The sequence below is a fragment of the Oenanthe melanoleuca genome, chromosome 5, assembly GCF_029582105.1.
Source record: "Oenanthe melanoleuca isolate GR-GAL-2019-014 chromosome 5, OMel1.0, whole genome shotgun sequence".
Classification (NCBI taxonomy): Eukaryota; Metazoa; Chordata; class Aves; order Passeriformes; family Muscicapidae; genus Oenanthe; species Oenanthe melanoleuca.
The window spans coordinates 17,291,206-17,317,051 of record NC_079339.1 but is presented as its reverse complement, the minus strand read 5'-3'; the positions used below and the strand labels follow the sequence as shown (position 1 = coordinate 17,317,051).

Genomic DNA, 25,846 nt, shown 5'->3' with positions numbered 1-25,846 from the left:
TAAGATCTCTGTATTGGGTAGGAAGGATAAGGCTTCAGCATCATGGATTTGAGAGAGCCTTGCTGTTCACTGCTTCTGAAGCACACACACACAATTCAGGTAATCAAACTCCTCCTCAAATGTTCATGCACTGCACAGACCAACCTGTCTTTGCCTCTGACTGACTGAAGTGAGAATAAACCCCAGAGCTTCATTGATCTTGTCAAAAAAAAAAAAAAAAATGGTATGTGTATACACAGGTATATATTTTTTTCCCTGGGAAAAATGCCAACATGCTGCTTCAAATTTTGAGACATTGCCATCCTGAGTACACTCTATTGAATTTTGGGGTTGTTTTGTTTTTAAAGCCATGTTATAGAAATTAATGTCAACATGAAAAGTGTTTCTGTTTTTTGTTTAGATCGTAATAACAAAAAGTAGTCTTTGAGGTCCCCCAAATGCTCAAACATTATTGCAGCATCTGTGCTGTCCTGATTCATCCTAAGATTTTCAATAGCAGCCTAGTGGGAGTAGAATAAAGCATGGCTCTCACTGGAACCTCTCTTCTGTCAGAACTCGGCATGGTCAAAAAAATAAACTTAAATCATGGAAAGCTGTTAAAGCTAATTCCTTTGTGCTACTGTCAGACTGGGAGGAAACAGTTGTATAACATACACAAAAAATCTTACCTGCTTTTATGGTACTTCAAGAAGTGTAGACAAGCAGTGATCCAGGATTGAAATGTTTCTGTTAAAGGGATACAGGCTCCATCAACAAAGTCCTTGTGTGGATGATTAAAAGGAGATTAAAGCATGCCAGGAGCAGGTTCCCTGCCCAGCCATTTCTGTTTGTTGTGTACATCTCTTACTTACTAAATAGTGGATCTGTGCCTGTAACCATGTGCCTTTCTCTGCAGCCCCTTTCAGGACTGGGGAGGCCCAGGTGAGGTGACTGCTGGGTTGCATACTCTGCTCATAATTTCTGGGAACAAAAGCTGCTGGTCTTGGAATTACATTGTCTTTGTCTGTAGGAAGTGATCTCCTTTCTCTTGATTGCTCTCCAGTAACCTCTGATTGACCACATCTCAGATACATGCAGGGATTCTTGCAGTTGTCTCTTCTGCTTTTGATTTAAGAGAGCACTTGTAAGTGCAGTTCGTCTTTCTAGGTGATAAGTAAAAAGGAGAGATGGAAGCAGGCTGTGCCCTGAAAAGTGCAAAATCTGAATAGGAAAGGCAGAGGAAAAAAATGCTTTTCTTATTGCTAAAAGCTGGGGCCATGGAGAGATTTTCAGCTGTGCTCTACAGTTGCATGTGGAGTCTGGCAGAGGACTGGCTGAATATCTACAGTAGCTCCCACTGATCCAAGGCTCCAGGTCTATCCACCAGCAATAGCCTGTTCTTGTTCCCAGCAGTAAATGCTCTCCCCTTTTCTCACTGCTTAGTGGCTTTCAGTGGCTCCAGCCCCATGCAGATCACTTTCCAGCCAGATTTCCCTCCCATTTGTGCTTCTCTGGTATTTCTTAGGAGCTTGGGACATCATGACCTCACATGCTATTTTAGCTGTCAGTCGGTAAGAACTGAAACAGATTGTAAGGTTTGGTACAAAATAGCATCAGAGTATTGATAGGTGGGGCCAGATGATCTTGACATAATCCTTTTGACAGGGTGGGTAAATCCCACCTGGTGTTTGGCAAGAGCAGAGGAAAGCCTGCAGCTTGGTATTTCCCTGCTGGGGAAAGCAGCCATAAGGGAACACTGCCAGGCTGTGCTGAAACCAGTTATCTTATTATTGAGAACCACTGGGAGTCCAGAAAGAAAAGAGGATGCTTTTGAAGTCAAGTCTGTCTGTTCATGAGCTTCACTAAGCAGCAGAGACCAGACTGTCCCGAGGGCCAGGGAAAGGGAAACCTTTTGTATAATTCCTCTGATCTCCAGGTTTTGTTACGCAGATTTTGTGATCTGTAGTTTAGGATTAAAAAGACCAAAGACCATTTAAGTATGGATTTCATTCTACTGATTGTGTCATCGTCCACAGATGTGGAGCCAGCCAGAGTGTATCAGACCCTTCATCAACTAATTAACTTGAGCTGTCAAGCTGCAATCAGTGAGCTGCTCTCATACTAAAATAATAATGATAAATTCCTCTCATCTGAAGCTGTCAGCTTCCAGCTGCAAGAGGCTTGAGTTTGCAGGGTCTGTGACTTACTCCATGAAGGAAAATCAGATTTTCACCTCTGTCTTGCCAAAGCCAACTTTGGCTTGGTTCCCCTTCTGGCAGAGTTTGCTGTTGGAGCAGCACCTGAGGCCAGGCCAGGATTATGCTGGGCTCGTAGCAGGACTGAAGCTGCCATCAAACTGCCACATGCAGCACTGCGAGTCCTAGGGACATTTTTCTAGTTTCAGTTGCTTATTGAGGAGCTGATTTGGTTTCTTTTTGGGTTGCATTTTAAAAAAAAATTCTATAAGGGGTGTGTTTCTCTTGAAATTCTTCGCATTGTTGTTCTGTTGGGCAAGAAAGGTGCTACATGTTTCACTGTAGGAGAAGGTCGAAGACCTGTCTGAAGGAAAAGGTGTCCAGGATGCCTTTGGGACTGCTTGTCTGCCCCACAGAGCTGGCAGGCCAGCAGGGAGCCCTTGCAGGCTCTGGTGGGGATGTCAGCCCTTCTTTCCTCCCAGCTTTTGGAGCTTTAATGCCCTGTCACATCTGTCCTGTCATACTTGTCACACCTATCCTGTCTTTAACAGACCAATAAAGAAATCCCATTCCACAATGGTAAAGTGAGTCTTGGACTCAGTCCTCCTGTCTCTATCTTGCATAAAAAAATTGAATGCCACTTTCTCTGAGTATGACCACTCATAGAAATGATTTTTTAATTTATTTTTTTTTTTAGTGACTGACTGCATGGGAATTCCAAGCAAAATGGAAGCAAATACAAATTACTTGTTTGCTTTATCCAGATGGACTTGGACCAAGGAATCTGTGTAGCCTTCTAAGAAACAATAACTAGCTTTTACTGTAATTAATTTCTTTGCACAGTGTAAACATCACAAATAGAAATTAAAAGTACAGTTTACCCTACAGCATAGGTTTGGGTGACACTTATAAAAGGCTATAAAGCATCTTAATTAAAGTTTTATAGGCTCATTATCATGTGTTATTTGAGATAAATATCGTTAGCAATACCAGAGCTATGCAGAAGCTTAATATGCTTTAGATATCTGGAAGTATGTGTAAAATAAATATTTTTCTAAGGAGGTCTTCTTTCCCCATCAAATAAAAAATCCTATTTAAAGGCAGGAATGCAGAACGTAGAAATCAGGAGGCCTGGTTTTTCTTTGTGCATTCCTTGTCATTTCTGAAAACCATCATGGAACAGATAGCCCTTTTTCTGTGAAAAAGCTCCTTTTCAGATGGCTTCTTGGTGACTTGATGCAGAATAATTTTTTAGTGTATAAATCTGCCTTCATAAACATCCTCATAAATATAACACAGCAAACAAACTGCTTGGAGGTCAGGCTGCAGAAGAGATTGACCTTGCATTTTTAGCAGTTTAGTGTATGCTAGAGCTTAGATTTAGCAGAATTAAATTTTGCAGAGGTCCTGTGACAAGAGTTTCTTACAGAGTGGGAATGTCTGAAAGCCTACTACAGACTTATAGGAAACACTGAATGAAAATGCACAGGTGTAATTTAGGCACAAATTTGGTGTTGATTAAATGCAGAATCTTAGCGAGTATGCAAAATAGGTAATGACTTTAAAGACTAAACAGATACTTTGGCAGTACCTTTGCAAAGATCTTCTTAATTCAGGCTCTGATTATCTTTCATTCTGTGTCACTAAAGCTCTAAGTTATATCCTTATTTCTGTCCAAACAAAGCTTCCATGATGAAAATTAAATAGTATTAAATGCCTTAATAAATAGTGATGAGTTTCTTGGTTTTTTTTAGACTTCTTGAATTTGCTGAACTGGAGCTTCTGTATTATGTTTTGGTAACTGAATTTAGGTATGTTTTGCAGAAAGGATGTGACACTTTTACTGCCTTAAAATACAGGTGCCTCTTCTTTTTGTGTAGATGTACCTTTAGGAACACGAGTTTGCTTACAGATTTTGACAGTGACATATGAAAAGAGCTGGATTGTGATGATGTGAAGAAGTAAATACAAGTATATGGTTTCTAGTGTACTGTTTCTGGTACTTTTTATTCCAAAAGAACATTTTAATTTCAAGCATTATCACTATTGTACTCACTAATATGCCTATTAGGACTGTAAGTCCTAGGCTATTGTTTTAAATTGTTTACTTGTATGTGTTGTCTGTTCAAATATATATTTCAATGTGTGTCTCCTGCTAGCAGTCCTCAAGTTATTTTTGGCTGTTCACTGTTATGAACACTCAGAATAGCAAATCAGAAAGCCAAAGCTTGTGCTCCTGCCCACAATTATTTTAATTCTTTATTCTTTAATATCAGAAGCTTCTTTATTTTTGCTTGAATGGTTACAGAGATGTCAAGGATAAGAGATCCACTGCTGTTTACTTTTACTATGTGGGATGATACTACTCTGATGATTCCATACAGTATTAAAAAAAGAAACAATAGCTGTTAATCTAATCTATGTAAGAAAATATATAGCCACTTGCATTTTCTTTGTATAAGTTCATTACATTTTAGTCTTGATGTATAATTATCACATAGTGGTTTTGTTTATTATTCCCTTTCAAATACTCTTTTAATTTGTTGGTGGCTCTTTTATATTGCAGTTTTTAAATTTTAATCTCTCTCCAACACACCTTTGGATTTTGGAAGGGTTGGCCTAAGGGAGCTGTGGGCAAACTGAGGACTTTTGGCTATGAAGAGAAGGATGCAGTCCCAGCTGTGCAGCAGCAGAGATCACTTCTCTGGCCTGCTCTGGGGTCTTGGTGTGCTTGCTCACATCTGCTGACTGAGCTGTTGGTAGGAGAGCTCCTCACCCCATTTCAAGCCCCATTCTTTTGGCTGAAGGCACCTCCCAGGTAGCAGATCTGTGGATCAGCAGCCTCAAAGGTGTGTGCTCAGGGAGGAATTCCTTCTGCTACAGCAGCATGTGCAGAGTCCAGCTTGATCTGAAGCCTTTGAAATACTGCATTTCTCCTGCTTATGTCCAATTCCACTTGTGAAAGCACTTAATGTGTGCTTATATGTTAGTACATGAATATCTCAAAGCAGGGAGAGCTGCGGCTGAGTACTCAGTTGAAATGGGCTCTCTGTGACCTGATTCTCAGATGTGCTGAGCGCTCGCCTGTGAGGTCAGTGAGCGCTTCTGGGCCTTCATTGCTTTGGAAATGGAGCTGAAATATGGTTATGTGAACTTTGCTTCATGCTCGTGTGCGTGCAAAACCTTAATCCCGTTTTTAAGGATGCAAGACAAGAAGAGAATCCATTTTGAGTCTCCAAGGAAAAAATCCATAAAGATGTTAAAAGGCAGACACTAGTTAGTGAACATTATTGAATCCTGGAGTTTTTCTAAGTCCTTGTTTTGTCTGCTTCTGCTTCCACAATAACTTTCTCCTTTCATCAGAACTGATTGCTTTATACTTGACAGAAATCCTGAGTACTACATGTGTGTTTGAAGTGGTGTTTCTTTAAACGTCAGCTGATCTCTCAGGTTAGAGAAAGTAACCTGATTGTAAGAAAACTAGCACACAAATTGCATCTGTGCTGCTAGGACCTGCTGACACGGCAAAGATAGGTCTTAGCAAAAGTTTTATTTGGGCTACAACTCTTCTTGTACAGCATGTCAGATGGGTTCTTTATTTCTGCTCTTTCCTTCTTTATTACTGAGGACATTAGTAGGGAAATGGGCTTTCTGCTTCTTCAGGAATTTGCAGACTGCCACTACTTGTCTTTCATCTGCAGCAATAATCCTCTCTGTGCAGGGCTCGAATATGCATAATTTCCTGGGAAACAAGGAGTCTCCTTACTCTAAAATTTTTACTATTGGACAAAATAAATCATTAGCAAAGACGACAAAAGCCCAGACAGCAAAATAGTGAGGAAGCTCTGTGGTGCACAAGTTTTGGGGGCCGATATACATCATTTTTAAGAGATTTTGTTTGTTTAGTCTGACTTGGCACCAGCTATTCTGCGTGTATGTACACTCTCAGCATTGTTTGAACACACAGATGCTCCAGTATGGGTGAAGGAAATGCCCTTAGTGTGAGTCATACATGTAGGAATAGCAGTGAATCTGAATGCACAGGCAGAGGTGATGGCAGCAGTTATGCAGATGAGAGCACGTAAAAAGGAATGAGGTTTCTGCAAAGTTACTTGTCACAGGCTTAAATAAAGAGCATTGCAAATCATACCTAGAATATTTTCTCTGTGTCTATGATTATGTTATTTCCATAGCAACTAATTATGCCATAAACCAAAGATCATGACTTCAGGTGACATGTGAGCAGAAGGAGATGAGCTATTAAGTACTGAAGTTTTTTTTAATGCAAATTTCCTTATTTATAAAGGAAAAAAAAGAAAGAAAATGAACAAACCAACCAAACAACAAACCAACCAAGCCTGAAGTCTGCTATAGAAGTGAAATTGTTTGTGACTGGAATGTGTTTTCAAAGTTTTGTTGGAGGCATCAGTAAATATTTCAAGTAGTTGTAGGTACAACTGTGAACATGAACAAATTTTTGTATTAGCTGAGGAAATCTCTAGAACATCTGATTGCCTTCTCCTGCCCAAGAAGTCCAGGGCTCAACCTCTTTCCAGCAACTATAACCTTTTACAGATACTGAAATTGCTAATGGATGAGCAGGGACCCTGGAAATAAAAGGGAAGGTCTGGGTTCTTAGGTATGTGATAAATTTGAGGTTGCAGTGAAGCATACTATCTTCTGCTTCATTTATTAAAAACATTCATATTTCTTTAGAAAACAAAAGATTCTAGAGATATCCTCAGTTATAGCCCCATGGTCATACTCCTTGAGCTGAAGGACCTGCAGCCCAGAGTAGAACTGATATTGCTTGATTTACCTGTTTCTTAGGGGGCTGTTTTAACATGTGTAGTGTTTGGTTTGGGAACTGGCTTTATGGCTCCCCACCTGACTCACTTCGCTTAAAGTCTTTGGCAACATGTGCAGACTCATTACACCATATGAATTTTTAGGAGAGAGCAGGATTTAGGGAGGAAACCTGTTGATTGCTGCTTGCATTGACCTTGAATGTTTCCAGGGATGGGGCATCTACAACCTCTTTGGGCAACTTCATCTAGTATTTCATCATCTCATTGTAAAAAAAAAAATTCCATATATATAGTCTGAATAATACCTTCTTTTAGTTTAAAAACATTAGCCCTTATCCCATTGCTACAGGTTCTATTTAAAAAGCCTGTCCCCATCTTTCTTTAAGTCCCATTTAGGTACTGCTGTGAGGTCTCCCTGGAGCCTTTTCTTCTCCAGGCTGAACAACATGATCTCTTCCAGCCTCTCCCATTAGGAAAGGTGTTCCAGCCCTCTAATTGCTTTTGTGGCCCTCCTGTGGACCCACTCCCAACAGGTCCATGTCTTCCTTGCACTGACTCCAGAGCTAGATGTACTATGCCATGTGGGCTCTCATCAGAGCAGAGGGGCAGAATCACCCTCCTCAATCTGCTGGCCAGTACCCCCAAGTTCATCAGGGCAGACCTGCTCTCAATCCCTTCATCCCCCAGCCAGTGCTGATACTGGAAGTTGCCCTAACCCAAGTGCAGCACCTTGCACTTGGCCTTATTGAACCTCATGAGGTTTCCATGGACCCACCTTTAGAGCTTGTCCAGATCCCTGTGTGTGGCATCCCATCCCTCAGGTGTGGTAACTGCACCACTCAGCTTGGTGGCATCTGCAAACTTGGTCAGAGTGTGCTGTATCCCACTGTGTCACTTACAAAGACACTGAACAGTCCTGGGCAGGATTGAGCAAAGACTGAAAACCTGTGGCAGCGTGAAGCTGTCAGGTTAAAAATCATATTCTCACTCTCTTTGCTTTGCTCCTTTAGTCATTTATATTCATGCAAAATGAATATACAAAAGCAAACAATCAAAGACTCCATCACAAGCCTTTTTTTCCTCCTAGCTGAAACAGCCAGCTTGGCCCTGAACTTTGGTTCACCCTCCAGTCAGAAGAGATAATGTTTCTCTTAGACTTCTGGAAGAGGTACAGTTTTTATAAAACCTGCATCACTGAATCAAACATAACCAAACAGTAGCTGCAAAGAGTGCACTGGGTGAAGAAACAAGGGATTTCTCTCTAGGCATGTTGCTGAAGAAAAAGAGAGGTAGGCCCAGACAGGTTTGATTAACACTTTTCTGTGGTGATCTCTGTATGTACATGAAATTAAAAAGTTGAGCATTTGGAGTGTATTCATCAGTTGATCACCCTTAGCTGATTTCAGTGCTGTGGTGTGAAGCAAAGGTAGTAACTTACGAAAAGATCCCACTCTTGTAGTAAGGTTTGATCTCAGTCATGCTGTTCACTGAAGCTACGGGGAATGACTGTCACCTGTCACATGCATGCCTTTGCACAGCCCTCTGTTGCAGAACAGGAGCAATTGTCACATCCATACCCTGCATTATGTAGTGTATTTCACTAATACCTTCTAGCAGGGTTCTTTAAAATTTTATTTTGTGGAATATTTCTTAACAAAGTTTACCGAGGTTAATTCAAAGGAGGTTGTTTCATTAGGAGGATGGAGCAGGTATGCAGGTTTTTGAAGACAGTGACAAGAGGCATTAGTAGGGGAAAACCAGTGCAACCATGAAAGGACTTATGAGACTAAATTAATGAGGAGGTGAATTAGTGCTACATTTTGTGTGAGCTGAAGGCACTGGTGTTTTGTGGTCGTGAGTGTTAAATCATGGAGGAAGAAGAGAAAGGGGTATTCAGAATAATAAGGGAGGTGGGAGTGTGGTGTGGGGTCTGTGGTGGCTGCAGCTCAGGGTGAGGTGCAAAATGTGGGCTGAATAAGTAGCTGTGTGTCTTCAGGTGAAAGCCAAAGCTGAGGCTGCTCAGAGAAAGGGTGTGACTGATAACACAGTTAAGAGATCTGCCCCTGATGCCCAAACCTTTTCCAGTTTATTGCCTGGAGTTCACCTGATGTCATTAGAGTGAGACTTCTCTTTCAGGGCCAGGGTTTTGGGTGGAGACAGTGAAGGGTTACCAGCCCTCCTCTCAAAGTGGCAGGGACAGAGTTGTTATAACCTAAATGGTAGAGTGCCACCTGAATCAATACAAATTGAACCTCTGCTGGCGAGACTGCACGGGGCTTGCTTTCTTGTGTAGAGGAATCAATATGAATTGGCCACAGGATGGGAATATAGAGATGCAGCTGGGGAGAGAAAAAATAGATGTTAAGCAGAGGTGAACAGAGGTCACTAGGTCCACACTGTGATTTTAGGCTCAGTCATTAACAAAAAGTTTTGTGAAAGCTCTCATTCACCTTTCCTTGGGTCACCCTTTAGACACGATGGCCCAGTGATGCAATGCTTCCAAGGTTTATTCATCTTGCTTCATGCATTACTTTATTGTTAAACAGCTTAAACGTCAGTACAGATCCAGCATGCCCCTTTCATTCACTTTACACCAGGGATGGGCAAGTGTAGAGTACACCAGCCCTTCTCCTTTTGCTGATTTCCCCCTGTTCCCATGCAGGACATCACTCCCTCATGTAAGCATGTCATCCAAGCTGCAGTTAGCCTGTTGGTGCAGCATTGCTCTCTCAAGGATTTTCCATTTACGCTAGTGATTCTGACTGGGTTTCCTAGTGTGGAAGATTTAATAAAAGCATGACTGTAATGACTGTATCTCAAATGACTCTGTTTCTAATTAGCTGTTGGTATTGTCATGAGAATGAGCAGCAACTGCTGGAGAAGTACATTTTACATTAAAGTGCTTTTAAAAAGTTGTCCTTTCCATGAGGTGTGCTATGTGATGATGGTAAAAAGAGGCTGGAGAAAATTGTAAGGGTTATGCAGGACCTCAGCCTTCCTCAAGCATTTTCTGCATCTGTCTGAAATATATCCACTGTGTGTTGATGTTTATTACTTTTTATTTAAAATAAACATTTAGAAACTTTTTGTTCCACCTTAGATTTAATTCTCTATAGAATTGATGGTTTCTTGCCTTCAGGAAAGGTGAAAGCAAGTGATTTCTAACCCTTTTCTTATCCAGATAGCAATGAGCTGCCTTTGGGCTTCAGTTGTCTAGTTTACAGTAAATATGCCAAATTCTCCTCTGTTACATGCAGTACCATGGGCATCCTTGTTAAATAACAGTTATCTGACTTGTCACTGTTTCAGCATAATTTGTGTGCTGAGCTATACCCAGTCTTTTTTTTGCCATTTAATATGACTCTCCATGTACAGGCATTTTTGTATACTGACAGAAAATGTAGAAAGTATTTGAATAATTTTTGGGTTTCTATTACCAAACTGGTCTAGTTGTAGTACAGGTGAGGAGAAGAGCTGGGGGCAGAACTGTTTGGTACCACAGGAAAAATTAATAGTGTATTGGGAGCTCTGACTGAGAACAGATCTGCTTCCATTGGACCATCTTTATGTGCTAGGGAAAGAAGACTCCTTTAAGGGGGCAGAGTTCATATCGTGCAGGAAAGGGAGGGAAGTAGAGTAGAAAATTCTAATTTTAGATGTAGAGAAATCAAAAACCAGAAAAGTTGTAAGTCATCAAAGTTACTGAAACAGATGGTGGAGGAGTTATTCCTTGTGCTTTGTGCTCAGGTTCTTTCTCTCTAAAGCTTGCACTAGGTATGGTCAGTGTATTTATGGTTTGTGGAGGAAATGAAGAGAAATAATTAGACCCTAAGTTTGCAGTTTGTAAATTAACAGAATTAGAGGGTGGTTTGCAGGGCGAATTGCCTAGGCTATGTGAAAAACCAGCTCATTTTACTTTTACTAATTTGTTCTTTAATTAATTGGTGCTCGTGTCTCTTGATTTATGCTGAGACTTGTGAGATGCTTCATGAAGGAAATCTGTGTTCATTTTGGTTAATTCTCTGCTGGAAAATGTTAGCCAGCCATCTTTTGATTTTGCTCCAGTAGGTTACAGCCAAAATCAAAGGGCAGACAGAGGAGGAAGGCAGCAGACAGATAAGGAGGTGGCACATACAGAGACAAGTACTTTGCAACAGGGAATTTGGGGCAATGATGGTAAATGAGTCTTGCTTTCCTGAGTGTTAATACTTTGATTGCCACAGTTTCAGTAAGATTTTTCCTTCCCGAAGAAGTTGTGTGCAGCACATTTTCAAGTCCTTACTGCCTGTGGGAGCTGTCAGATTTTAGGAAAGTGCTCCCCAGCGTGCGGAGCTTGATGCCGATCAGTGTGTTCTGACAGGGGGACAAATGAGCCGGCCGTGCGCTGTGCTGAGCGATGATTCCGTGGGACCGAGCGAATTAGGAACATCCCGGTGATGGATCTGCAGCGGAACAAACGAGCCTTCCGGCAAGGGGAGCACGGCCCGTCCTGACCCCGCTCCCCGCGGAGCATCCCCAGCGCTTTTGCGTACGAAATTTTACAGCACTTACTTTTTACACTGCCGTTCCTTTCGGCAGCGCCGCCTGTGTATCCGGGCAGCCCCGCAAAAGCCACCTGCGCCCAGGTTCGGGCTCCGCGCGGTGTCCCGGGCTCAGAGTTTCGGGGCGGGGGGACGCAGGGCTGTGAGGGCGGGGTGTGGGCCGGGCCGGGGGTCTGTGAGGGCTGTGTGAGGGGCTCTGCGGGCTGTGCGGGGCTGTGAGGGCTGTGTGAGGGGCTCTGCGGGCTGTGCGGGGCTGTGAGGGGCTCTGCGGGGCTGTGAGGGGCTCTGCGGGGCTGTGAGGGGCTCTGCGGGCTGTGCGGGGCTGTGAGGGCTGTGTGAGGGGCTCTGCGGGCTGTGCGGGGCTGTGAGGCGCTGTGCGGGGCTATGAGGGGCTGTGAGAGCGGGGTGTGGGCCGGGCCGGGGGTTGTGAGGGCTGTCAGGGCTGTGAGGGCGGGGGCCGGGCCGGGCGGGGCGCGGGGCTGTGAGGGGCTGTCAGGGCTGTGAGGGCGAGGGCCGGGCCGGGCGGGGCATGGGGCTATTGAGGGGCTGTGAGGTTTGTGCGGGGCTGCGAGGGCGGGGGCCGGGCCGGGCGGGGCGCGGCCGGGCGGGCGGGCAGCGCCATTGGCGCGGCGCTCGGAGGAGGGGCGGCCGCGCCGGGAATGGAGCGGCGGGGCTGGCGTGCCACAGGCGCCCGCCGCGGGAGCGGGATGCGGGGATGCGCCAAGTGAGCCCGGCGGCGCGGGGCGCAGCGATGCGGCCGGCAGGAAAGCGCCACGGCAGCTGGTCGCCTTTGGGATAATTCTTGCCCCTGCCGCGGGTCTCGGGCAGCGGCACTCTCTTGTCTGTGTAGGGCATGTGGAGCCGGGGTTTTATAAGGCAGTTGCGAGCCCAACGAGTTCACGGTTCCTTTTTGTAAGATTCTGTGCTCTGGGTACAGTATATCCCTCTCTGATTTTTCCTTCCCTGGAAGCAGTGGGGACCGGGAGGGACGATCGTGACAGTGACGGGAATGTTTACTTGTGCAGAAGTCTTTCTCGTGTGGAAGCACGCTGCTCCCTAACTCCTGGCTAAGCAGACTTCAGGTCACCAAGTTTGCTGCCGCACAGCACGGTAACTCCTTGGCAGGATGGCAGACAAAAGAACAGCAGGTGCAAAGCAATAGGGAATTCCTAGTGAGGAGGAGGAGGAAGGAAGATCACCAACCTTTCACCCGACGGCTGTCAGAGCAGCAGGAACGGGACAGCTGAAGCCACCATGCGCAGGTCCAGCACCGATGAGTCCACCTATCACAGGAGCCCTTCCCTGGACAGCAAGGATTACAGTTTCCCAAATGGCGCCTTCCGTCGATACAGCAGCATGTATGGTGGCCAGTTTGGGGCTGCCAGCAACTCTTTTTTTGGATTTCACACCAACCCAGGCCCGAAGGCCACCAAGGCTAAGTACACGACCCCCAAGGGAAACAAGTACGTTGTCTTTTACCTGGATCTCTCATTTATTTTTCTCCTAGAACTGAAGAGGTGCAGCATGGCTCACAACTGCCTGCAGTGTATCAAGTACCTAATGTTTGTTTTCAACCTTCTCTTCTGGGTGAGTACACGTTTGGAATCGTGAGACGGTTGCGTTTGTGTCTGTTTACTGAGATGGAAGGTGAACTTGTTGCTGCTTTTAAACTTGGGAGTTGAACAAAGTGGTGCCTAGGCTATTGTTTTTGTGGCCTCCTTAATTTGTGTAGGTAACTTACTGAGGGTTTTCCTCCTCCTCTCATTTCCTGGCCTTCAGCTGCATTTCAAAACTGTGGTAGACGATAAAAGTATGTGTTTATAGAGGTCATTGCATGAATGCCTTAATCACTTTGTTCCAGTGAGAGCTATACACTTTTTTGTGCCCTGATCTTTCATGCTTATGCATATTTGCCTCAAAAGTTTTGCATGGCCCTAGAGAAATCACTGAGACCATTCATGGTTGTAAGGTTCAGCACGTGCTTATATCACTTGCTCTATTGCAGATGGCACATTTGGTACATCACAACATTAAAGACTCTATCAGGAATCTCTAAGTTATCATTCTCTGTTACTATTAGTGGTGGGTCCTGGCATTGCCATTCCCTGTTGAAGAGGTGGGTGGAGAGAGACCAAAGTACTCCTCTCCTGCTGGGGCTGCTACTTTGTGGCAGGAGCTTATCAAATCACTATGAGGCATGCGTGTGTCATCATCTATGTAATAAATGAGGTGGCTGTCAACAGCAGGGGTGGCTGGGCACTTCACTCCCTTGTAGGAGTGTAGGCTGTAGCTGGACACTAAAGAAGCACAGTGGGATGGACCCAAGTCACAAATGCTCTTAGTCCCGTAAAAAAGGGAGTAACATGTTTACTAGGGCAGGATGGGATTTCTAGTTCAGTGTTTCTTGTCCAGAACCATATGTGGGAAGATCTGTTGCAAGATCTTCAGGAGGTGCCTTTAAATGGCTTGTTCCTCCCAGGCGGCTTATTAACATGCTGAGGGAAATAAGGAGTGCTGTGAAGTGACACCCTCCTGTCCCAGCACTTAAGGAGGGCATGCGTGTTTGCAGCTGGATGTTGCCGTGTCCCTGTTACTGGTTGTGCTCTCCGGAGTTGTTGGAGGTGCTCGGAGGGCTGTGAGTGAGATGGAGAGAGCTGTTCTCTAGTGTGCGCTGCTGTACAGCTGTTCAAAGCCAGGCATGCTGCAGTGCATCAGAAGGCACAGAGTGCAGGCAACTCCTGCTGACCTAAGCCATACCAAGAGTTGGGATGTGGTAAACTCTAGTGTGAGTCCCCTGAATTGGCAGAGCACTAACCAGAGCTGTCAAACACGAGGAGGGTGCTCTATTTGTGTCCTAGGTGAGCTGGAAGAAAGAGTGTTATCAATGCTGCATTCTGTCTTTCAAAGCTAACTCTGGTTGCCTCTGCTTTCCTGAAAATCATCTAATATTTATTTCAGCTTACTCCAGAGCTTTCTGAGAAAGACAAACACTATCTTTCTTGCTTTTTTAAGTCTTGTGCCTCTACTGACTGTCCCTAGTTGAGATTATAGATAGCACTGACAGTTGAAGTGAGAGTTAGAGAAAGGCAGTAGTATTAATGCTGGCATTAATAGCTCTTTTCAGGACTGTGCACAGCATTGCCCCAAAGGATACGGGCATTCTGATTTCTCTTGCAATATTCATCTTCCAGTGAAACATATCCATGTAATGAGAAGAGATACTGGTGCAAGTAATGCCTGTGCATTTACAAAGGCAGGGTTGCACATAATAATATATCTTTGGCATGCTTTTTAGTAGGAAAGCTTTAATGCTTTGGGAGAGAAAGACAGGTTTCTGTCTCCCCCCTAAAACCATCAGAGCTGCTCCAAGCTATGCTTGGAGAGAGAGGAAAGGTGGGGGTCCCAAAAAAGAGAATACCTGTGTGGCAACTGGGCTCTTGGTGAACTGAAGCATGCAAGCAGGGGAGTGGGTGTTGTCAAATACTGCAGCAAGATCTCTGTTTTGTTTCCCTTTCACATGCTACCTGCACAGCAGGAGTGATGGATGATGATCATGTCCAAATGAGGTTTTCACAGCATGTAGTTATAATAGATGCAGCTCTTCACCTTCTCACAGTGAAGAAAGTAACTAAAAAGAAATTATTTTTAAAGGTATTGGCTAGCCTCTCCTTGGTAAAAGGAAAAAAAAAATTCCATTTCTAGTGATCAGAAATTTTAGAATGATTACAGGTTGATGATGCTATTGTTTTGTTTTTCATCTTGTTTTCAGTTATCTGTTACTTTTTACTTTGTGAAATTATACGAAAAGCATCTCTGCAAGAAGATAGGCTTTCTCTTTGCATACATGGTTACAGAAGTTTTGCTGGCTCCACCTTTCCTCTCCACGTTTCTCTAAGTAGTTGGTTAGTAATAGGCAATAGTTTAGATAGGAAGAGGAATTTAATCTATTGAGAGCAGTCATTGCAATAAATTAATTAAATGCCTGTTATAGCCTGTTCCTGCTCTTGATTTTGTTTTGAGAAGATGCTTTGATTTCTGTTAGAAATCATATTTTCATCTTCATTTTCCTGTTCCTATTCATTAACTCCAGTACATTTTGTGCATCCCTACAGCCTATTTCCCAGTACTTTCAGCTGTCTTTCCCACAGTGTGGCAGAAAATAGTTCTCAGCCCTGTCCAACTCCAGTGGGATTTGTGCTGCATTTCTGAGGAAAAGATCCTTTTCTTACAATACTGGTGAATTTATAGGAAGCAAATTCTGTGAGACCTTGATTTTAAATGTTCTTGGCAGGCTTTGTTGGATTAGGTGCTGCGCTCATGCTGTAAAATTTTAAAAAGCTGTCATATAACTGTGAAAACAGAGCAAATTTCTCCTCTCCTTTCTGATGGTTAAAGGGAGCACAAAGCTTCTTCACAAGAGTCAGAGGCTGAAGTGCCTTGTCTGTGTTGATGCTGAATCAGTCCATTGGTACAGCAGACTAGCAACTATTATTGTAGAGAAAAGAATGGCATACTCCTAAAATAGCTCATTTCTCTATGTGGAGGCCTGTGCAAATTGCTCTTGGTGCATTTGCAGCTACTCTGGGGTATTAAGGCCCTGAAAAAAGGGCAAAACAATATTAGAGAGCAGCACTGCTTCTCTAATGGGAATTGCTGTTCAGAGGCCATTCCCTGGAACAGTGCCAGATGCAAATGAACCATCATTGTATCACTGCACTCACTGTTTTGTAAGCTCCCAAAATAACTTTTGTCACCTGATACAGAATACTTGCCTGGCTTCATTCATTTTTATGGACTTGGATTTTCATTTGTTGAATTGCTGAACCCTTGAGACTGAAGATCACTTCAGATGATCGCAGAGCAGAATATTTTTATTTCATAATGAAGTATTTTTATTTCTTTGTGGCATACTCAGGGAGGAACATTTGTTTTCCACATTCTCCTCCAGACATCCAGTATTTCTTTGCAGCCAGTAAAACAAACTTTACTCTTTCTGTGCTTTTAATCCAAGGCTCTGGTGCCTTCTCTTTTTTTTTTTCTTTTTTCTTTCTTTTTGTGAAGAAAGGTGGGATATATCCTAAAGGAGGAGAGTGTTCTGTAGAAAGAAGAGTGTCATTCCCTTAATCCCCCTGATTTATGCAGCATCCCCTCTTCAACTTCTAGCTCTCAAACCTCCAAGACTCAAGAAAGGAAATGCGCTAAGTGTACTCGTGTTGCCAGTGGCTTGTGCTTTCCTTAGATCCTCTGCTAGGGAAAACTATCTACAGAGGAAGCAGTTTGCCCTTCAAATAACTGAATAGCTATAGCTGACTCTTTGGGTAATGCTTAACCAATAGAGAAATTCAACAGCAAAATGCTGTTGTTAGAAATCTAGTCATAAAGAGGAGATGGCAACAAAAAGAAAGGAGGCAAAGAATTTATTATTTGTCAAACTTACCATTAGTTATTTCTGTCTCCTTTCCATTGTTCAAACATACTACATTTGTATGCACTACAAAGCAGTCAGAGCTCACAACAAGTTTCTTGAAAGGTCTAATTTCATTGGGTAGGCTCCCAGCAATGCAGGGGAATAGTCTCTGCTCCCTTGAAAACCTGGGAGATGTCATCTGCTGGACACACTGTGGCTGAAATGAGCAGATGGAGCTCTGCTTTCCACCTTTCTGGATGAAGAGGTGAGGCAAGGGACTTTTCTTTCTTTTGCCATTTGGTCCATATTAAATTCCCAATTGACACTGCCCTGGAAATGCTTTATCTTGGTTTGTAAAACATCTAGTGCAAATCTGAAATATATGGAAACACAGAGCCAAGGAAGTGGCAGGTAGCACTAGTGAATGCACCAGGATCTGTGTGGGGAAAAACCCAATAACCTGTTTAATCTGATTCTAGGGTCCAGCTCTGGGTCTCTTCCTCTGTCTTTGTTGCTGCTGGTAGTTCGTGAACCACAGTTTGAGAAGCTCTGCACCAATACTACTCCTGGCCTGGTGCACTGGTGATACTGCCAACATTACTCACATTTAATTAAGAGAGGAAGTAATAAAAATGAGAAATCCCTCATTACTGGCATCATTTTACTTCCTTGCTCTCCAGCAGCACAGGTTGTCTTGTAAGAACTATGCAAATGTTTATAATATGTGGAAGACTGATTGCGTAGGACAGCTGGAGAAGGGAACAGCTAGGTCTGAAAATGCATCATGGATTACATCATGGATTTGTGTTCTAGTGATCCTCACCAAATTTAGCCAGAGGGTAGAGCTAGGGGGGGTGTCTCTTCATTTCACTGTACCTTGTTGGGAAACCATCTGACATTATTAGCTTGAGAAGAGCTGTTGGCTGGAAGGTGGAGAATTTCATAAGAGCAGCTGATGTCATTGAAGTGGATTCCTTGTCCTTCATTTGCATCCTCTGAGAGTCAGCTGAATGAGATTGATGGTTAAAACAGCCAGAAGCAATACAGATTGTTAGTGGCTGAGGACAGCAATCATTTTGTGGTTATACTTGGCTGCAGTCTTAAGTTAGTGGAAAAAAAAAAAATTACTGATAGAGCAGTAAGCCATTTTAAAAGCAGGTTCCCCGTTTCATCATCGTTATGTGCACATGTTCTTCTCTGATGGGCAAGGGCTGCAGCTCATCCCATGGAGCTGAGCTTACCAGTTGCAGCTGCTCTTCTGCACACCTCAGTCACATCTCCACCGGCTGGGAGCTGCTCCGAGAAGAAAGTTTGATTAGAAGTAGGACAGGCTGTGTATTTTCAAATGTGTGGAAGGTGAATAGTGACAAACAAAAGCCTGATTAATCAGCAAAGCAGACTTTGCTTCTGTGTAATTAAAACATGGGAAGTTTACCCCACAATGTCGTTTTCTCTAGCTGCCTCTGAGTTTCTGATTTTCCTTTGTTATTTTTCCTTTCCAGAAACTGCTCAGTCTGATTGACATCTTATCTTTCTGAGGGTTCTCTGAGGATGTATTTTTGAGAAGCATTACTTTTAAAGAAAGAAGAGTCATTTGATGTGGGAATTACAGATTTTAAAAAATGGCATTTCTGTGAAAAGCAGAACTATTGAGGTCTAATCTCAAGTGTAAGAGAGATGATTGTATTATCTGATGTCCGATTTGTATGGGCAGCAATTAGAGCTTTTTCCATAGTGGCACCTTTCATACAGTCCCTCTGCTGTGTGGATCCTGGTGTCTAATAGGGACTAAGGATCATGCTGGAGTCATATCTCCCAGTGAAGGCGTTGCTAAGGGCTACATTTGCTATCTAAATGCATACCTTCTGAAAACTTTTTGGTAGTTAATGACTTCCAAAGTATGCATGTTTGTCCAATCAGGCTAACAGTGGGAAATGGGCTCATTGGATACTCACTCAGCCAACACTGTTCTTTTTCATGATCTTTTTTTTTTTTTTTTTTTCCTTTTGGAAACCAGATTCAGAAGGCTGTTAATAGAGGAGAAGAGTTACCTTAAAGTTGACCATATAATAGATATAATTTTCAAATTACTTACTGGTTCTCCTGCTCAAGACAAGAGCAGTTTCATAGCATTAGGTATGTTTGCTATTGATAAGCAGTGAGTAAGCCCCACAGGATATGGCCATGTTGCAGGAGTGGACAAACTGGCCTCTTTAAAGCAATGAGTCAAAAGGCTGCAAACATAATTCCCTCTTCTGGACAAGACAGCTACTAAATCTACTGCAGCTAATACTTTGACCTACACAGAGAAAGGAAAAAAAAGGCAAGTGAGATAATTTTTGTCATTATTCCTCTTCCTTCTTTTCTTGGCTTGAAGACTTCTGAAGGCTATCTAGTGGTTCTTTCTTACAAAGGATTTCTCTTCACTGCCACTAAGATCAGAACTGGAATAACTGCTACAACACATGGTGTCACCTCATCATTCATTCTACCAATGTGTTTACATCCCTTTCACCTCCTTTGGGTCTGTATTTTCGAGGAAGAAAAACCCCATGACCTTTTGGCCAGGGCATTGTTTGCAACTCTGTATCCACAGAGTATATAAAAGAGGATAAAATCCCAGACTCAGTTTGTCTCTGGCCACTATTGCTTGAATCATTATAGCTGTTATTACTACAGGGTGATTTATTATTTAGAATGTAACTTTTGGCTAAGGTTGCAAATCTGCACAAGTTGAATAATATACGGTATCTATATAAAGTATATAAAGACACTTCTCTCTGATATTTTTAGTGTAAACTGAGCACATGGGGTCAGAAATGAAATGTAGCATTGGGTGGAATGAATCCTGCATATTCATGAGGATTGGAGACAGTAAATTGTGTTCTTAGTACTGTCCTGTAATTGTTTCACTGGGAAATGTTAAGCCATCACAAGATGCAACAGAAGTAAATGAAATTGAAATTGCAGCCTGTAATTAGACTGTCATACTGAAACACATCTTAAGTCTGTCTTCAGTATAAGAACCCAATACTCTGCAAAAAACCCTTACTGCTTGTGTCAACTGTGAATGCATGCAGAGCCTTATATTTTTTTATATTATATTTAGAACAGCTGAAGCTTGTTCTAAAGGTGCCATGCGTTTGAAACAGTGGTTTGAATGAGGCACACGGTTTGATGTGAAATGATAAAGGACCAGAATGACTCAGTCTTCTAAGTTTTTATACAGACCTTCAAAACTTTTGGATGTTTGTTTTATTGGGTTTTTTGTTTCATTGGTTGTGGGCTTTTTCCCCTGCTTGCTTTTCCAGATTGCTCACATAGCCCTTTTTACTCTTTCCTTGGCCATAGCAACTTTATTTGTTCTCAGGTACTTTATATAGAGTGCAGCTGCAGCAGGTATTGGTCCATCTTAATGTTGGAGTCTCTCTGAGCTGTATGGTTTTGAGTGAGTCTCACATACTTGCACACACACACAGTTACACACTAGATAGCAGCCAGCAGCTGCTGTGGCAGAGTTAGGTAGTGGCTCCAACTTGTTTTAGACTTTCTCCTTCCTTCTTCAATTACCACTTGTTTTATCCTTGCTGTCTTATGCAATATTTAGAAGGGAGAGCACAGAGAAAAAGTTATTTTCTCAGTAAATGCATTCATTCACTACTCTACAAACACTAAGATCAAGTTCCTCTTTGCGCTGCTATGCTTGGAAAGACTCAATTACTTCCTCCATAGGAGGCAGTTCTGGGCTTAAGAAGCTCTCTCCCGTGCTGTGCTCTCTCTCCCATTAGTGGTACTTGCAATTTCCAGTCTTGTTGCAGTTCCTGGGACAAGCTGGAAGTCACCTGTAGTAGTGACAAGGCAGCACATCTCCTTGGCAGTCACCATACCTGATTGTTTGGTTTTGTTGAATATTTGGATTCTTCTCTAGGTCATCTTCCTATAGAGCATTTCTGTGACATTGCTGACATTCTTTACTCCGTCAATATTCACCACTGGCTATTTTGAAGGTATATACTGGGCGAGATGGACTTATGGCTCTTCTATAAAACATAAAACAGACCTCTAGTTTGCTGTGAATGGCTGAAACATTCAAATAATTTCTTGGTTTTCTTTCACTAACAATTTTTAAGTATCCTCTTTTCCCTGGTAGAAGCCAGAACTTCAGATGTGATTATTTGTCGCCAGTTTATTATGTTACTTTTGTCCTAAAGTCCCTCTATAAATTAACCTTCAGTTGCATACTATCCACCACATTGCTCCTGACGAGTTTGTAAATGTTTGTAAACAGACTGCCTTCATATTGGCCAGTTGAACATTTGTACTCTTGTTTTGTAAGTGACATTCATCCAAGGTTGTAGGACAAATTGGTTATTTATGTCTCAGTAAATCTTTTCATTAATTCATCTGTAGCAGCCTGGGAAGGAGCTGAGGGTGACATATTTAATACCATTTTCTTGAACAAAATAGCTGGAATTCTGGATATGAGTCGAGTTCCACTGCCACTTGCAATCTGTTACAAGTTCCAATCCTTGAAGGCCAGAGTTTTAACACATCTACCATCTGCTTTGTACTTATTAATGCAGAATGCTTGGTTGTTTTAAAATGACTTTGTAAACTAAAGTAAAGAAGACAGGAATGGTCAAATATGTCCTATATACATATGCTGCCACTACCAAAAAATACACTGAAGCATCTTTGGACATGAAAAAGCAGACATTGTTTCTGTGTTTATTCACAGGTCATTTCAGGACCTCCAACCACAAGACATTTTCACTTTGCAGTGAACTAGTACTTTCCTGGTGTTTGCAAGCCCCTGAGCGTATAGTAATAAAAGTCTGGTGTAAAAAAGGAGAGACCCTGAGAGCTTTATGGCTGCTCTTTCAGTGCAAAGAAAACCAGGAACGATTTGAGTGTGCATGAGTCCGTTCATCTCAGCCATATGTATTACAACCAGTAAGAGCTCATTTCCAGGTTTTTGTGGCTCCCTGTCTTTTATCAGTGGTGGGATTCAGTTTGTACCATGGAGAAAGTGTTGCCTGTGTCTTGTGCTGCTTTGGTGCCTCTGCCCTGCTCTCCCTGGCAGATGTGCTGGGGGATCTCCATGTGCCTCTTGGTTGGGGTGTTAGAACTTGGTGTCATGGCTGGAGCTGCACTGCTTCTCTCCAGTCAGGCTTTTCCTGGTGCTCCTTACTGGGGAAAGGTGAACCTAGAGGTAAACATGATCACAGTGGTTTTGATAGCCAAACTGGGAAATGTCTTTAGCTTTTCAGGCTAAACTCTTCCATCACTTTTCCATGTCAGCACTGTTGCATTCTGAAAAGGCATAATAAGATGGCAGCTAAAAAATACATGTTTTAGGGGGATCATCGGGCAGATAAAATTACTGCTCCAGTGCCACAGGGAGGTCTCAGATTCAACTCTGAGGCAAAGAAACTGTGTAGTACGTTAGGATTTACTTATATGAATAAGCATCACTGCAATCCTGTGTGTAATTTATGATGATTTCCATTTTTATTATTTGGGTAAGTTCACAGGACCCAAACCATTTTTACCATACTCTCACCAGTCTGTCTCCTCAATTATACTCTTGTGTGTTAATTACAACACTTATCCCTTCTCTCACTCCAATTTCCCTTTGTAAGTATGTTTTAGGTAGATAATTCTTGGAGAAAAATCGACTAACAGTCACTGAGAAAAACATCCTGTTACTTAAGGAGAGCATCTACTTATGGTATTGGTTAAATTGTAATCCTGAAAAAATACAGACTGGACAGTCCTATTTTTTTCCCACAACTGATACTAAAGGGATTTCAATACTCCAGTAAAGCCTTAGATGAAATTCTTGCATTTTCTAAGTACTGGATTTCTTTCTGCCTTCATTTCTCAGCAAATACTCAGTAGGATTTCAGGATTAAGTCACTGGTCTTTCACCAAACCCAGGTTTTGTTTTCCTTTGATTTCTTAGCTACTGGTACCTTTCTCTTAAGTTCCACTTGCTCTACCCAGTTGTTGTTATTTTGAGGCTGGAGCTTGGAAATACTTTGCTCTTTGTCACTGCAGTTGAAATTTCTCTCTCTAGAACAATATCCAACCCATTCAGTTCCTAGCTTAGTATTTTTAGCACAAGCTGCTGACAGCTACGCATTGGCTTCACTGTGATAGCAGTGTGGATTTCCCTGTGCATGTGTTGGGAGTGCTCCCTTTGCAACCAAATCCATTTTAGTAACTCCATAACTCTCATGTGAAATTATGAAAACAGCAGAAGGCCCTTCATTATAAATCTCATCCCTCCTAGCTGGAGGAGTATATATGTCTGTGTGTCATACTTTGTTGTCCCCTGGGCTTGGCACTTGTGCCCTTTTTCCATGGGCTCCAAATAAAACTGGCCAACTAAGAAGTATGAAGTTCTCTGGCACTTTCATCTTCTCATGTCAGTCTATTTCTTTCTGAAAGAATATGACTTTAGCTCCATGAGATTTTTGCAACTTCTGAATACATTGCCGCTGTTTAGATTTCCTACAGGGTTTACGTTTGACCCGAGGTTCCGTTTGTATTATGAAATTGTTTGTGACACTACAAACACACCATGACATTGTTCTGTTCATGGCATGCTTTTGTTCAGGAAACATTCAAGTGATGATATTGCAGCTCCCTGGCATAGACAAAAAATGAAAAGTTACTAAGCATAAGAAAGAAAATGTAAGTTGAAGGCAATAAGGGGTGTCATACTGTAAACCATTTGGTGCAGCATGTGCACTTGTCCTCATCCCATGGCTGAGCAGCTGCACAAATGCTCCATATTGCTGGTGAGATCTGAGCCAGACCTTGGTGCTTCAGAGTCGCATTTGATGCCATCAGTACCTGGTTTTGCATTGCTTCCCTGTGGTTATTGCTTGTGAGTTAATCTTTGTGCATCATTGTGTTTTATCATAACTGACAATGCTTTGTTAGTTTTTTTTATTTCAGCCATGTGTTGAGCTTTGAGGATCTTTCCCCCTCTTTTATTATGTCTATAAAAGTGGAAAGGCTCTGTGGCCACACGGTGTCAGTAGACTGGGAGCTCTGTAGGATTCACATAGTCTTGGCACATGTTTTGCTTTCTGCTGGTATAACAGGAGCTGTTAGGTTGCACAGCAAGTTACAGGCTTAAGTTCCCAGTATGCCCAGTAAAACAACCATCTTTTTCTCATCACAGACATCATTAGCTATTATGAGCTGTTTCAATTGCTCAACAGATGTGTCAAATCTTCCACTGGTTTCCCAAACAGGTCAATTTCCCCCAAATATCAGTCTAGTTTTACCTGTATTCTGACTTATGTGTCAGGTTGCTCACAGATCCAGTGCTGCATACAATAGTTTTAGTTGGCTTTTCGGTTTTGTCTCTGCAGCTTCACCTGCTTTGTTACATTTCTGAATTAGGCTCTTGCCCCTCTTGCCAAATGCTTTGTCCTTTCTTTCTAAGCAGTATTTGTAAACTGGGGAAGCTGCAGGGGCACAGCTGGTTTCTCTACAGCTGTGCTGTGTTAATTAGCTCCAAACCTTTAAGCCTCAGCTACCCATGGACTCTACTGCGAGGTTTATGTGGCTTCTGCTGCCGAAGATGAGGTGCCGGAGGGCTCAGCTGATGCTGCAAAGCCGTCCCTGTGCTGCACGGAGCTGTCCAGCCTGGAGCTGCTGAACCCCAGGTGCCGAGCGGTTCCTCCTGCAGGAGCTGTTCTGGGGCGGCAGGGATGCCAATGCCTGCATTGCTGAAGGGAGGGGTTTCGGTGTCATGGCTTTCAGACTGGGGACACATCCTTGTGCCAGTCAGTACTTGTACCTGTACCTCTGCCCAGGGAATGGTGAGAGGGAGCAGAGCCTCTCTGAGGGGTTGCAGTTACAGGATCAAGCACAGCCTTGCTTCTCTTGGCACAGCTGTTACCAAAGGCATTTGCCTGCGAGGGTTTGGTGGGAATGTGGAGGGGTGTACTGGTACATGCCAGGAACGTAGAATGAGGCTGTTCTCCAGTACATGAAGAGGTAGATTTCATAAGGAAAAGCTGAGCTTTATAAAAACGGACAGTAAGAAGATTTTACAGGTTGATCAGAGTTCTGGACACATGTTTTCTGAGATCTCCAGGGCATTCCAAAAGGCTTAAAAAGACTTTGTTGTCACAATTCAGGGCTGCTGCTGATTTTGTCCTGACCTGGACAAGCAGATGCTTGAAAGAAACCCACAAAGAGCTGCAGGAAACAACAGCTGGATGTTCACCTCAGATATACTCTTGTTTTGTGTGAAATGTAGAATCATTTGTTTCAGCTGAACCATTTCATCACTTGCATGTGTGTCTGCATGTGTATGAGAGAGTGAGATAACTGAGTTTTTGTGAGTGGGTGTTCAGTTTTGGCTAACAAGATCCTGTTTCACTTAGAATTTGGAGTAACAAGTGACAGCAGTAGAACTTAGAGATCTCTCAGGTTTGTAAGTTACAACAATTACACCAAAACAGTAGGTGTGTATATTGGACAGGTGTATTTTTGTTCTAGGAGGGAAAATACACATTAAGTTATATGAATATTTAGGGATATTAAGAGAAGATCATATAAATTTTCATTAAACAAATAGTACAAGTTAAGAGATGAGAGGCACTGTGAATATATTAGAAGGGTATAAGATAAAGTAATTTTGTATATCATGGAGTAGAAAGTCTCAGTAGATGTTTTTGGCAGGTTGTGTGTTAAGGAAGGAATTCACAAACCAGGCTATTTACTTACTTCTTTGAAACTCGTCTTGATAAAATAGAAGATTATCACTAACATTACTGGGGAAGTCTCAAAAGATTTAAAACAAACAGTTTTGCTTTCTATCCAAATAAAAGCAATACCTGAGGCATGAAAATAAATACTTTTGTTCTTAGGAAACCACTTGAGCAATAT

At 42.6% G+C, this 25,846-nt stretch overlaps 2 protein-coding genes across 8 annotated transcripts in view; one reads left to right on the top strand and one right to left on the bottom strand.

Moving 5' to 3' along the window:
* Positions 1-25,846, top strand: part of TSPAN4 (tetraspanin 4) — a 412,521-nt gene that overhangs the window by 213,136 nt on the left and 173,539 nt on the right. For 6 of the 7 annotated variants that reach the window (XM_056493428.1, XM_056493429.1, XM_056493430.1 and 3 more), the window contains one exon: positions 13,031-13,110. In XM_056493428.1, coding sequence (XP_056349403.1) covers positions 13,048-13,110 — 63 coding nt within the window. In that variant the 5' untranslated portion in view covers positions 13,031-13,047. Of the gene's footprint in view, positions 1-12,757; positions 13,111-25,846 lie in introns of those variants that run through there. The other variant, XM_056493427.1, reaches the window with a different exon arrangement.
* On the bottom strand, positions 9,494-12,779 carry LOC130253662 (uncharacterized). Its single transcript, XM_056492409.1, has 3 exons — positions 12,765-12,779; positions 11,534-12,365; positions 9,494-11,424 (listed from the first exon to the last, which is right to left on the bottom strand). The coding sequence occupies exons 1-3, from the start codon at positions 12,777-12,779 to the stop codon at positions 11,402-11,404; spliced, it is 870 nt and encodes a 289-aa protein (XP_056348384.1). The 3' UTR covers positions 9,494-11,401.

What these genes read in the sequence shown, in the direction of transcription:
- LOC130253662 (XM_056492409.1), bottom strand. An exon ending in AAGGAACGGCAGTGTAAAAA is followed by an intron (nt 11,425 to 11,533) that starts GTAAGTGCTGTA and finishes GTTCCGCTGCAG; the next exon opens with ATCCATCACCGGGATGTTCC.